Source organism: Prionailurus bengalensis, chromosome C1 (genome assembly GCF_016509475.1).
Source record: "Prionailurus bengalensis isolate Pbe53 chromosome C1, Fcat_Pben_1.1_paternal_pri, whole genome shotgun sequence".
NCBI classification, from domain to species: Eukaryota; Metazoa; Chordata; class Mammalia; order Carnivora; family Felidae; genus Prionailurus; species Prionailurus bengalensis.
The window spans coordinates 150,141,094-150,155,981 of record NC_057345.1 but is presented as its reverse complement, the minus strand read 5'-3'; the positions used below and the strand labels follow the sequence as shown (position 1 = coordinate 150,155,981).

General features: G+C 36.2%; 1 protein-coding gene across 2 annotated transcripts in view; it reads left to right on the top strand.

The window, feature by feature from the left end:
* LOC122481371 (lymphocyte antigen 75) overlaps positions 1–14,888 on the top strand; it is a 132,199-nt gene that overhangs the window by 39,826 nt on the left and 77,485 nt on the right. For both annotated transcript variants that reach the window (XM_043576863.1, XM_043576862.1), the window contains exons 14-15: positions 11,681–11,762; positions 12,960–13,028. In XM_043576863.1, coding sequence (XP_043432798.1) covers positions 11,681–11,762; positions 12,960–13,028 — 151 coding nt within the window. The remainder of the gene's footprint in view (positions 1–11,680; positions 11,763–12,959; positions 13,029–14,888) is intronic.

Genomic DNA, 14,888 nt, shown 5'->3' with positions numbered 1-14,888 from the left:
CTGAATATGTAATGGATGAAAAAAGGTTTATATAGCAAACTGTAAAAAAATAAAATAACAAAGCATGAAATCCAATAAAGCAAGGTGACAGAAGACCAAATTTATCCATTATCAGTTATATTTATGTCCAAGACTGCAAATTTGCTCAATAATGATATTTGATAATATGCTGTTGAAAGATACCTCATGCAACTCTTGCCATTCTACCCAGCCCAAAGAGTATAATGTTATTTTCCCAGAAGGAAGAAGCTACAAAGTATTTCAAAATAGAAAATTTTGATAAAAATCTGTATTTTTAACACTTCTTTAAAAATTAAACAATAGGACATGTCTTCATATTATAATAGCAATTAGTTAGTCCTGAGTAGCCAGTGACCCACCAAGATAGGACATCACTCTCCAATTTGTGGTGGTCCCTAATTTATTACTTCTTGACTTACTTTACTTATATTCTTGTCCCATTTTAACATAAATAGCAATTTAGTTAATGATCACGAACTTGATACCACAAATAAAATGGGAAAATTAAAAGAATGAGCAAAATTATATTGTGTGTGAACAAAACCTAAAGTCACAGTATTTTAAAAAAAATTTTTTTAACATTTATTTTTGAAGGAGAGAGAGACAGAGCGTGAGTGGGGGAGGGGCAGAGACAGAGGGAGACACAGAATCCGAAGCAGGCTGCAGGCTCTGAGCCATCAGCACAGAGCCCGATATGGGACTTGAACCCACGAACTGTGAGATCATGACCTGGGCTGAAGTCGGACACTCAACCGACTGAGCCACCCAGGTGCCCCCTAAAGTCACAGTATTAATATTAGATAAAATACACTTGAAGTAAAAATGCATTGAATGGGGAAATGAGATCTATTTCATTTTGAATAAAGGTACATTCTACAATGAAGTTATAGCAGTCAAAAACCATTACACATTTAAAAATAATAGCATCAAAATATATAAAGCAAAAATATTAATTATATTAGTGAAATTGTCCAACAGATAACAGTAATGGGAGACTTTAACATTTGTCTCATTCATTAACAAGTGAGACAGACAAAAAGGAAATAATGTAGAACATGTGAATAGTATAATTAAGGTTGATTTAATAATATCCTCTTTGTTCCTACATTACAAATTCCATATATACTTTCTCTTAGAGCTCGTTGACTGAATCACTTACAATAACTGATCTAATAGGCTAAAAAGCAAACCTAAAATTACTAAGTGATGAAATTATACAGGTAAATAAGAAGTGAAGTCAAACCCTTTTGTGGCAAAAAAATAAAAACTGTATAAATGACAATGACAACACTCATTCTGAAATTCATGGGATAGAGCCAAAGCTATAGTTGTAGGTACATTAATAGCTTTAAGAGCTTTAATAATTGGGGTGCCTGGGTGGCTCAGCCAGTTGGGCATCTGACTCTTGATTTCAGCTCAGGACATCCTGGGATTGAGCCCTGTGTCAAGCTCCCGTGTCAAACTCTGCATTGGGCTTTGCTCTGAGCACGGAGCCTGCTTGAGATTCTCTCCCTCTCCCTTTTCCCCTGCTTGCACTCACTCTCTCTAAAATAAAATTTTAAAAAAGAGCTTTAATTATTAAATTAAAATAAAGAAAATAAGCATTCACCTAAAAGTAAAAATAAATTTCAACATAAATACAAGGAAACCATAAGAACCAAATAAGTAAATAAATACATAAAGAAAGAGAGAGAGATTTAAAATGAAGCTTTAGTAAGGGATTATAAAACTTACTTCATGGAGAAATTTTTAATTGGTAAGACTATGCATAATTCTATGCTGTTACAAATGAAATTGTTAAAATAGTCTCCAGGGAAATACAAATTAGTATACAATTGATTTGATAAGTAGAAACCCAATAATTCAATAGCCATGAAAGAAATGGAAAAAGCTGACAAAGAATTTCTTCTAAGAAAGATAGGAAGTATAAACATACGGTTATATATACGAATTTCTTTACATTTTATTTTTTTATTTTTTTATTATATGAAATTTATTGTCAAATTAGTTTCCATACAACATCCAGTGCTCATCCCAAAAGATGCCCTCTTCAATGCCCATCACCGAATTTCTTTACATTTTAAAGCAGAGATCATTACCTTGTATTTCAGGAGTACAAGCAAGAGCTTGTATTCCATTACATAGAAACTGATGCAGGCATCAGGTTTATTTAACAAACTAGTCTAATTCTGATATCAAAGACTATCAACAACAGCACAAGGAATTACAGACCAACCTCATGACTAGACTTGAAAAAGTAAATACTGGGGCACCTGGGTGGCTCAGTGGGTTGAGCATCTCACTCATGGTTTCAGCTCACGTCATAATCTCACGGTTGGGGGGTTTGAGCCCCACATTGGGCTCTGCTCTGACAATGCAGAACTTGCTTGGGATTCTCTCACTCTCTCTCAAAATAAATAAATAAATGTTAAAAAAAGAGAGGGGCACCTGGGTGGTTCAGTGGGTTAAGTGTCCAGCTTCAGCTCAGGCCATGATCTCACGGTTTGTGGGTTCAAGCCCTGCAACGGGCTCTGTGCTGACAGCTCAGAGCCTGGAGCCTGCTTCAGATTCTGTGTCTCCCTCTCTCTCTGCCCTTCCCCCTCTAGCACTCTGTTTCTCTCTCTCTCTCTCTCTCTCAAAAATAAATAAATGTTTAAAAAGAACTTTTTAAAAATCAAACAACAACAAAAACACACACTATTGTGTTTTTCTCATTAAAGAAAGGGAATTTTCACTACTATGAGCCGGAAACCTGATGTAAAATACAGTACATGTGTTCCATAAATACTTATTAAGCATCTGTTGTAGAAGTTCAGGCATTCTGGACTTCATTTTCCAGCATTAGGAATTAATATACAAGATTTCATTGCACACTAACCTGAGCTAATTGGGATATACAAACTCTTAGTTTCCTTTTGGGGTTAGTGCTTCTTAGCTACTTCCCACAACCTTGTGAGTAGATTTTAATGAACACAAAACTCAGACCAAATCTTTCCACATATATAAACATTTAGTAAATAAACATTCATTGAAGCAGGCACAAAACATTTCATAGAATCTGTTTTGTAACCTTCCAACATCCCATCTAGTCTGTCCTTGGTGTTCCACCCACCATCTTACAAGGAAAGTTCATTTGAGGTAGATTTGACAGTATTCCAGAGACAGAATTCTATTCCCATTAATAGCTGGCATCAGGCAGTTCCAATCACTTGACCCAATGACTGGACATGGGACCATTTAGAGATCAAGCCCCAGGTCCATTTCTTTTTTTAAAAAAAAGTTCATTTATTTATTTTGAGAGAAAGATAATGTGAGTTGGGGAGGGGTAGAGAGAGAGGGAGAGAGAGAATCCCAAGCAGGCTAAACACTGTCAGCACAGAGCCCCGCAGGAGGCTGAATCCCATGAACCATGAGATCATGACCTGAGCTGAAATCAAAAATCGGAGGCTCAACTGACTGAGACACCCAGGTACCTCAAGCCCCAGATCATTTGTCATGGTACTGGCTAGCAGCCTCAGCAGAAAGTAATAACCTTTTATAAAGGGTGAGAGTGTCCCTAAATATTTTAGCTATTCCCCATATCTTACATAATTTAAATTTCACCAATGAGAGACCATTTCTAACATCATGCTGGTGAACAAGCTTCTAATTTCTAATCAGATATACACTCATTTCTGATATTCACTCTGCTAATAACCAAAACCTCAGGTGTAGCTTCAGATACCACACATCCTTGCGGTGGCCACCTCTAGAACATACTCTAATACCCTGATGTTCCTCCCTGAAGTGAGAATTTTGATCAGGGCAACTTACTGACCCCTATATCTCAAGCTTGACATATACAATATCATACTGTCTAAGCTAAAGTATTTTTAAAGCAAAATATTGACATAAACAAACTGGGTTTTGAATAACACCAAGTAAGAGGTTAGAAACCTTTAACTGGAACAGGGAGCCATGGATAAGTAATAAGCAATGAGGTTATAGATATTTATGGGAATCAGTTGATGGAAAATGGAATAACATGTGACATAAGAGCTTCTAAATACAGAATAGATTATACTAAAAAGCAAAACTAAAATGCCAGAGGTAATTAAGGAATTTTTTTGTTTCTGATCACACTTGCTGAGTTTCCTTTCAATTAAAATTAATACATGCTCATTATGTAAGATTTGGGGAATATAAAAAATAACACTGAAAAAAAATAAAAATCATCTCAAATCCTAGCTCTGTAAACATAGTTAGCATTGAATGCTGAACATAGCATTTAATGTGACTCCTTTCTACTTTCTCTCATTCCCATGCATATAGCTTATTTTCCAAAGGATGTACAAGAATCAATGTGCAATTTTTTTCTGACCACAGAAGTAATGTATATTTAATTTAGAAAACAGAAGAGCACAAAGAAACCCCACAAGTCACCATAATCCTTTTGTTCATAGGGACCGTATTTTATTTGTATTCTTAAGCCAGCAGCTAATACATGCCATATTAAGGCAGACTGTGTTGTCTGCTTAATACGTGCTCCATTAATAAAGAGATCATTTGCCCATGTTATACTTAAAAACGTAACATATTCTAAATCCAATTCTGTAACCATGGGTTGAAGGGAAGGAAGGAGGCAAACCCATTTATATCAGAAAATGATTCTAAAGCTTACTCCTCCAACGCCTTACCTTTTTATTGCAGAAATTGACCTTTCTCAGATGTCCATTGCTCATATTGTGTGTTGCATGCCAAGGAGTTAAGTCAGATTACTGCTATACTTCTCACAATCTAAGTTCCACATCTCTATTTGTATTTCAGTGAAAAGGATTCATGGTGCACCAAGTCATTAAGGCTCTAAGATCTTTGTAACTCTTAATGGCAGCCCACCAGGGAAAGCCATTGTAGAGCAAAAATAGTTTTAGGATTAAAGGGGAAAGCCTTGTTTGCAATGCTGTTGCTGCTGTGTGTGCTACCTCCTGTGATGTGGCATGAATGGATTTAGATATAAATCTAAGGCTTTGCAGACTAAGCGCCCTCATCAAATAGTATTTATTGTGGTTTATAGCTGAGATACTGTTTTCCTTAGAAACCAGATGCAGCAGGAAATTTGATTGAGTAAGAATTTTAACACAGATACACATATTAACCTTTTGTGCAATGTCTTCTTAACCTAATACCCTAAAACCATATACTTAGTGCTTGTAGTAGAAGAAATTTATAAAGAGAGAGAGAAATTTTCCATTTGATTCAATTCTCCAGTTATCCATTTTTTTCCCTCAAATTTTCTTTTTTTATTTATTTTTTTTAAATGTGTCTTTATTTTTGAGAGAGAGACAGAGTATGAGCAGGGGAGGGGCATAAGAGAGAGGGAGACACAGACCAAACCAGGTTCCAGGCTCCGAGCTGTCAGTACAGAGCCTGAAGTAGGGCTCGAACTCACGAACTGTAAGATCATGACCTGAGCCAAAGTCGGATGCTCAACTGCTCAACTGACTGAGCCACCCAGATGCCCCTCCCTCAAGTTTTTGAAATCCACATTGAGGTGTGCAATAATTAATGTGATTTCCAATTTATTCTTCTCCTTATCTGCCTAGGGATAAACCAGGTCAAACCAGGAATAAGTTACAATTGAGGAAATATGTTCCACCTCTTACCACACATGGAAAAAAACCCCAAGTAGCTACTATTTTCTATATTTATAACACACTAATGAATCTCTTGAAGTGGTAGCTGAAAACTATAAATATCTGGGTTGAAATGAAATTCAGTCTCAGAAAGTAGTGAATATTAAAATTTTTGGACAATGGGGCAAATTGTGTTTTCTAGGAAACTGTTTTCTGAGATGCTACTGAGGAAGCAAAAAGGAGCTTGAAAGGTTTCTAAGTGTGAAAAGTTGGGGCTGAGAGAGGACTGGGTGGAAAGGTTAGAGATAAGATGTCTAAAGAGGATTTCTATGGGAGCTGACTATACAGTAAATGCAGGTGCCAAGTGATCTTTGACCATCTTCCTGGTTGTACTGTTGATTGTGAAAAGAAGAATATCTAAGGCTTACTTGAGGTAAACACAAAATTTTGCACAAATTCCCCAGCTCAAATATATTATGTGCAAAAATTTGAAAGAAATAAAGTCACATCTTCAAGTAAATAACAAGGAAGCAAACTTGACCTTCTCTTTATGTTACCTGTCTGACTTTAATTATATTGTATATGGCAATTATCTAGTCTCTGTGTTTTAGAAATTCAACATTTGGTAGGGGTGGCTCAGTCGGTTAAGCACCCGACTCTTGATTTCAGCTCAGGGGTTCAGGTTATGATCTCACAGTTCATGGGATTGATGCCCCCACCCCCACCCACTGTCGGGCTCTGTGAGCACAGAGCTTGCTTGAGATTTTCTCTCTCCCTCTCTCTGCCCCTCCCTTGCTCTCTCTCTCTTTCTCTCCCAAAATAAAGAAATAAACTTAAAAAAAAGAAATTATACTGTTGGGATGTATGATAAATTTGGAAGCCTGTTAGAAAGCTCTGAATAGTTGAAGACACAACTACAAATTCTTCTTATAGCTGCTAAATTCAAATAGGATTTAATTGTCTCCACTGGATTATCTTAAGTCTAAAAATGTCTGTATGAAAGAAAACAGTATAACAATAAAGACTAAGGGGATTGTCCTCATATTCCACTGCAATAAGTTTAAAAGCTTAAGGCTGAAATGATGAAAAGTATTTCTTTATATTAAAGTATGAGGGACTCCCATCAGACGAGAGTCCAGGGCCAGATGGCTTTCCAGGGGATTTCTACCAAACATTTAAAGAGGAGTTAACACCTATTCTTTTGAGGCTGTTCAAAAAAATAGAGATTGAAGGAAAACTTCCAAACTCATTCTGTGAGGCCAGCATTACCTTAATTCTAAAACCAAAGACTATACTAAAAAGGAGAACTATAGACCAATTTCCCTGATGAACATGGATGCAGAAATCCTCAACAAGATACTAGCCAACTGGATCCAACAATACATTAAAAGAATTATTCACCACAATCAAGTGGGATTTATTCCTGGTATGCAGGGCTGGTTCAATATCCACAAATCAATCAATGTGATATATCACATTAATAAAAGAAAGGATAAGAACCTCATGATCTTCTCAATAGATGCAGAGAAAGCATCTGACAAACTACAGCATCCTTGATAAAAACCCTCAAGAAAGTAGGGATAGAAGGATCATACTGCAAGATCATAAAAGCCATATATGAAAGACCCACTACTAATAACATCCTCAATGGGGAAAAACTAAGAGCTTCCCTGCTAAGGTCAGGAACAAGACAAGGATGTTCATTCTCACCACTGTTATACAACATAGTGTTGGAAGTCCTAGCCTCAGCAATCAGATAACACAAAGAAACAAAGGCATCCAAATCAGCAAGGAGGAAGTCAAACTTCCACTCTTCGCCGATAACATGATACTCTATGTGGAAAACCCAAAAGATTCTACTAAAAACTGCTAGAACCGATCCATTAATTCAGCATAGTCACAGGATATAAAATCAATGCACAGAAATTGGTTGCATTTCTATACATCAATAATGAAACAGCAGAAAGAGAAATCAAGGAATCGATCCCATTAACAATGGCACCAAACACCATAAAATGCCTAGAAATAAACCTAACCAAAGAGGCGAAAAATCTATGCACTGAAAACTATAGAAACCTTATGAAAGAAATTGAAGAGGACACACAAAAAAAGGAAAAATATTGCATGCTCCTGGATTGGAAGAACAAATATTGTTAAAATGTCGATACTACCCGAAGTAATCTACATATTCAATGCAATCCCTGTCAAAATAACACCAGTATTCTTCACAGAGCTAGCACAAACAATCCCAAAATTTGTATGGAACCAGAAAAGACCCTGAATAGCCAAAGCAATTCTGAAAAAGAAAAGGAAAGCTGGAGGCATCACAATTCCAGACTTGAAGCTATATTACAAAGCTGTAATCATCAAGAGAATATAGTACTGGCACAAAAAGACACATAGATCAATGGAACAGAATAGAGAACCCAGAAATGGACCCACAAACGTATGACCAACTAATCTTAGACAAAGCAGGAAAGAATATCCAATGGAATAAAGACAGTCTCTTAAGAAAATGGTGCTGGGAAAACTGGACAGCAACATGCAGAAGAATGAACCTGAACCACTTTCTTACACCATACACAAAAATAAACTCAAAATGGATGAAAGACCTAAATGTAAGACAGGAAGTCATCAAAATCCTAGAGGAGAAAACAGGAAACAACCTCTTTGACCTCGGCCAGAGCAACTTCTTACTTGACATGTCTCCGGAGGCAAAGGAAATAAAAGCAAAAATGAACTATTGGGACCTCATCAAGGTAAACTACTGGGACCTCATCATAGTGAAGGAAACAATCAGCAACCTAAAAGGCAAACAATGGAATGGGAGAAGGTGTTTGCAAATGACATATCAGATAAAGGGCTAGTATCCAAAATCTATGAAGAACATATCAAACTCAACACCCAAAAAACAATCCAGTGAAGAATGGGCAAAAGACATAAATAGACAATTTTCCAAAGAAAATATCCAGATGGCTAACAGACACATGAAAAGATGCTCAACATCACTCATCATCAGGGGAATACAAATCAAAACCACAATGAAATACCACCTCACACCTGTCAGAATGGCTAAAATTAACAACCCAGGCAACAACAGATGTTGGTGAGGATGTGGAGAAAGAGGAACCCTTATGCACTGCTGGTGGAAATGCAAACTGGTGCAGCCAGTCTGGAAAACAGTATGGAGGTTCATCAAAAAATTAAAAGTAGAGCTACCCTATGACCTAGCAATTACACTACTAGGTGTTTATCCAAAGGATACAAAAATGCTGATTAGAAGGGGCACATGCACCCCAATGTTTATAGCAGCACTATTAATAATAGCCAAAGTATGGAAAGAGCCGGAATGTCCATCAACTGATGAATAGATAAAGAAGATGTGGTCTATATATACAATGGAATACTACTGTACAATCAAAAAGAATGAAATCTTGCCATTTGCAACAATGTAGATGGAACTAGAATATATGACGCTAAGCGAAATAAGTCAAACAATGACACGTATCATATGATTTCACTCATATATGGAATTTAAGATACAAAACAGATGAACATAAGGGAAGGGAAACAAAACCAACATAAAAACAGGGAGGGAAACAAAACACAAGAGACTCTTAAATGTAGAGAACAAACTGAGGATTGCTAGAGGGGTGTTGGGTGGGAGTATGGGCTAAATGGGTAATGGGCATTAAGGAGGGCACTTGTTGGGATGAGCACTGGGTGTTATATGTAAGTGATGAATCACTAAATTCTATTCCTGGTATCATTATTACACTGTATGTTAACTAACCTGGATTTAAATTTAAAAAAATAAAAAGTATGAGGGAATATTGAATAGAGGAAAGAGGTAAAGAAAAGCAATTAGTTTATTAAAAAGTGAGAAATTACTTGTAAAATAGTTTGCTCTACACTAGGTGTTGTATGGAAACCAATTTGACAATAAATTTCATATTAAAAAAATAAAAATAAATAAAATAGTTTGCTCTAGACTTGATTCACTAGCAAATTCTTTGAATTGCAGACTTATACTTTTTAGCTATACATTCCATATATTCCATACATTCTATTGAGCTTGAGAGTAAGAAGTAATTTTAGATTTGGATCCTATCTGTTCTCTAATATGTGTTATATGTATCTAACATTTATATGTATTATTATGCACATATAACATACACTCATATGTACTGATCATATATACTACATGCAGTTAGAAGGTTAAATTATAAGGAAAGTAACCAACATCACCAAAAAAAATTATATGTTTAGATAATAGTCTATTTATTAAGGCCTAAAAAGTGTAACATACCTTAGATAATATTTTCAAGTGGGGTGAGAGGTGAAGAAAATGTTTTTATGGTTCTATCACTTCTATTTATATTGCCAATATCTTCCTAGCCAGAGAATAGGTTTAATTGAGGAAAAGGATATTTACAATGTATGTCCCTGCTTCTATGTATTATTGTATATATCCTTACTTGGAATGTCTTTCCTTTCTCTTCTCAGTCAGTTGTAATATTCGTATGTGCTAAACACTCAGATTATGACTCAAAAGAAATGTTAGCCATCCTTTGAAGACTATCTCTTGTTCTACTGACCTCACAAAATGTACTGTGACTTGCTGCGGTCCACAGTGACCCTCTTTTTCTGAACTTTCTTAATGCTTAAAATTTATACAAATTTTACGTCACTTGGTATCTTTCTAAATGGCCATTATTTTCTTTGTTCATGTATATATCATCCTCCTGACTAGTTTCTATGCCATTTGAGGATAGATACTAGGTCTTGTACTTCTCTGTGTCACCATGGCACCTAGCTCAATGCCTTGTACATAGAAGTATAATAGTAATGAGTGTTAAATATAACCATTTAAATGACTTTAATTATATTGCTCTGGTATATTCATGGGTATAACCCATGAAGTTTGGCACTTAGAAGATACTTATGCTTGATCTTTAAAAAAAGCAGGGGGCACCTGGCTAGCTCAGTTGGTAGAGCATGCAACTCTTGATCTCAGGGTTGTAACTTTGAGCCCCACATTGGGTGTTGAGATTACTTAAAAATAAAATCTTTGAAAAAAAGGGGCACCTGGGTGGCTCAGTCAGTTAAGCATCCAACTTCGGCTCAGGTCATGATATCACAACTCATGAGTTTGAGTCCTATGTCAGGCTCAATGCTGACAGCTTAGAGCCTGGAGCCTGCTTCAGATTCTGTGACTCCCTATTTCTCTGCACTTCCCCTGCTCATGCTCTCTCTTTCTCTCTCTCTGTCTCTGTCTCTCTCCTCTCTCAAATATAAATAAACATTTTTTTAATCTTTGAAAAAAAAGATATTTATACTTGTTTACTCTAAACTTAATGGGCAGTGGGAATAAATTTTTTTTTATTTAAATTTAGCCAAATGATTTGTACTACATTAAAAAAAAAGATATCTAAATGTGTTATAAACACTTTAAGCAAATGCTATTGCTATCTTTGACTGTATCTGAAAACATTATCTAATATTGAAGCTCTCCAGTAAAAGTTTTAGATTATCATGCATTTTTTTTTCCTCTGAAGTTCAAAATGGAAAGTTTTTACCTTTCATATGAAGAACATAACTTAAAATTTAGTTTTAAGAAGTATGGTACTTTTCCCATATTTAGGGTTCGGTTTCATTTCAAAAGATGTCTTTATAGAGCTTAAAATGGTGCTTTTCAGTTAGTGACAAGACAAACTTCTATGTCTTAAGCATTTTATTTATTTATTTTATTTTTAATTTTTTAATGTGTATTTATTTTTGACACAGAGAGCATGAGCGGGGGAGGGGCAGAGAGAGAGGGAGACATAGAATCCAAAGCAGGCTCCAGGCCCTGAGCTGTCAGCACAGAGCCTGATGCGGGGCTTGAACTCACAGACCGTGAGATCATGACCTGAGCCAAAGTCAGACGCTCAGCCGACTGAGCCACCCAGGTGCCCCTATGTCTTAAGCATTTTAGACATGTGAATACTAAATATTTTTGCCAAATCTGTGCTCACATTGTTTTTTAATACTTTCTTTTTACATAGTGACCAGCGTTGGCTGTGGATAGGTTTGAATAAAAGGAGCCCAGATTTACAAGGATCCTGGGAGTGGAGTGATCATACACCAGTAAGTTTAAACTTTCTCGTTTGGGTTAATATAAAGGGATTATTTGTTTCAATATCAAGTGAATTGATAAATAATACACCCATAGACCATACAAGTGTTAAAGTTATGAAGAAGTATCTTTGTTGAAATGGAAATCTGTTCACATATAAGAAGGGAGGGGAAAAGTTACTAATCTCATTTTTATTTTAAAAAATAACCGTATAAAGGCACCTGGGTGGCTCAGTCAGTTAAGCACCCTGGCTCTTGATTTAGGATCAGGTCATGATCTCATGGTTCGTGAGAGCCAGCCCCGCTTGAAGGCTCTGCACTAATAGCTCAGAGTCTGCTTGGGATTCTCTCTCCCCACCGCTCACTCTGCCCTTCCCCCACTCATACTTTTTTCTCTCTCTCTCAAAATAAATAAACTTAAAAAAATTAGAATTAAAATTAAAAAAATAATTTAGTTTCTCTATAGTCCAAAAAAATATGGATATATAGATATAGCGGTCATCTTTGGATAGTAAAGTTTTTTTCTTTTTCTTTGTGCTGTTTTTTATGTCCTTTTTTCACAATGAGAAGCTTCTATTTTTATTAGAGTTACATAAGAGTTATGTAAAAGAGTTTTACTAGAGTTACGTAAAAAAGAATATGTCTTTATTGGGGGAAATAATTTGTTTGGGGAAACCTTAAAAAGACCTTAAATACTATTTCAAATGTTTATATTATCTTAAAGAGAAGTTTTAGGTAACATTTATAGGAGCAAATTATTCTCAAATGTATTGAATATTGACTCCACATTACCATTGTGTCAATTCATTGTATATTCTTTCCAAACATAAAATCCCTTGACTTTCATTTTTAAATGGGTGCATGTCTAAAATTAGTTAACTGAATAACTAGCATTTCAACAGATGCCAAAAAAAAAAAGGTCTTTTGTAAACTCCTGATTCTCTGTGATCCCAGATGCAAACTTAATACACCACTAACCTCCACTTCTGTAACTATAGCTTCCTTCGTTGGGAAACTGACAACAGTATGATATTTTCTAAGTCATCTGATGATTTAACATCCTGATATTAAAAAAAAAAGAGAGAGATGAAAAGTTTTCCTTCCATGGCATGTGAATGTGTTTGAGTTATTAAAGCTTCCTAAATTACATCTAAATTGCAAATATATATACATCAGTCTTAAGTTCTCAAGCCTCTCTTGTTCTTTAAGGTGTCTACTATCATCATGGAAAATGAGTTTCAGCAGGATTATGATATCAGAGACTGTGCTGCTGTCAAGGTCGGTACAATGCTGGAAAATCTGCATATTTAAAAAATAAATTTGACATTGTGTTCAGTCAGGCAACAGATCCACAGAGTGCCTTTTGTGTGTGGAGCATGATATTGGGTGCAGTGGAAGGTAAGAACCAAGCTACCTAACTTACACTTCATTTGAGAAGATAAAATTCATATTCAGGAAAGATGGCTTTTATTACTGTACAGTAATAGGCTCCAAGTGAATGAGCTGAGGAGCACTAATGAAACTCAGAAGAAGTGATTCCTATGGCCTATTTCCAGAAGGAGGTGGGACTTGAACTGTTGCACAGGTAGGATAGGGTAAGCCTTTCCAATGGGGGATGACATGAGGAGGTGGCATAAAATCACAAGAGAGTTGAAGGGAGAGGCTAAGGCAGTGAGAACAGAATACAGATCAAGAAGGTTTCTTTGGTGCCGTGGTTGAAAACAAAGTTGAGGGGGGTGGCGCCTGGGTGGCTCAGTCGGTTGAGCCTCTGACTCTTGATTTTGGCTCAGGTCATGATCTCACAGTTTGTGAGATCAAGCCCCACAATGGGCTCTTCATTGACAGTGTGGAGCCTGCTTGGGATTCTCTCTCTCTCTCTCTCTCTCTCTCTCTCTCTCTCTCTCTCTCTGCCCTCTCCCTGTACTTGAGCCCACTCACCCTCTCTCTATCTCTCTCTCAAAATAAATAAACCAAAAAAAAAAAAAAGAAAAAAGAAAAAAAAGTTGAGAAATTAGATTGATGGTAAGCAACAGCATTATTAAGGATTTTTGACAAGAAACCAAGGAGGGCGAAGAAGATTCATATCAAGTCAGATTTCAAGATGCAGCAGATAGGATCAGAAGGCAATAAAAGACCAGTTAGGTATCTTCCTTTGCAAAATTCATTCACTTATTGATTCCACTAATGACAGTCCAAGCATTGGACTAGATGATTGACAGTGGTGATAGTGATGATGGTGGCAGCAGCTAATACTTGTGGACTCATGAGCCAGGCACAGTGCTAGGCATGTCACACTTATTATTTCATTTAATGCTTACATGACCTTGTGAGGTAGATACTATTACCATATTCACCTTATGAGTTCTGAGAAATTTGAGTTCTGAGTAAGTATACATGATTATAGAACCGAAATTTAACCCCCCGTGTCTGGGTCCACACTACTATATGACTAGGCATTTATAGAAACAGTCAGAAAGGATACTGGCTTATGGAGAAAATACTACATTTTAGTTTAGATATTTTTAATTCAAGCTAGTAGTAAGAAATATTCTATAGTAAGTTGAAGTTAAGAGACTGGAGTTGAAGGAAAAATGTATATTAAAAAAGTATAAAGGGCCAAAAGTGGATTTAGGGGAATCATCAACACACAGAATGTAAGAAGAGGAAGTAGGAGACCTATAAATGATATCTTTGCTATGCACGCCCAAGAAAGAGATTCAAGAAGGTGATTGCCCAGAAGTGCTGCAGGAAGGTTGAGAAAAGAACTGAAAAGGTCATTGGAAAACACTATTTTCTAAGCACCTGTTCTAGTAATAAACTATATAGTATCATGTCATTTTTATAGAATTCTGTTTAACACATAGAAGATGAAAACTTCAGAGAAGGTTATAAAGTTTCCAGAACACTGATGCAATAAACTATGTTCTATGTAAGTAGAATCCCTATGTGTGAAAAGAGTCAAAAATCTACCAAAGAACTAAATAAAAGAGACACTGATGCTACCTGTGTCAGGAACAAGGCCAGCCAGGGCAGTGTTCTGGAAGGAGAATCTCACCTAACCTGCCACAGTACCCACCAGAATCTTGATCATAAGAGAGAGCAGTCCAAAGAATGGTGGCGGTTCCTCCCAGGTCATGC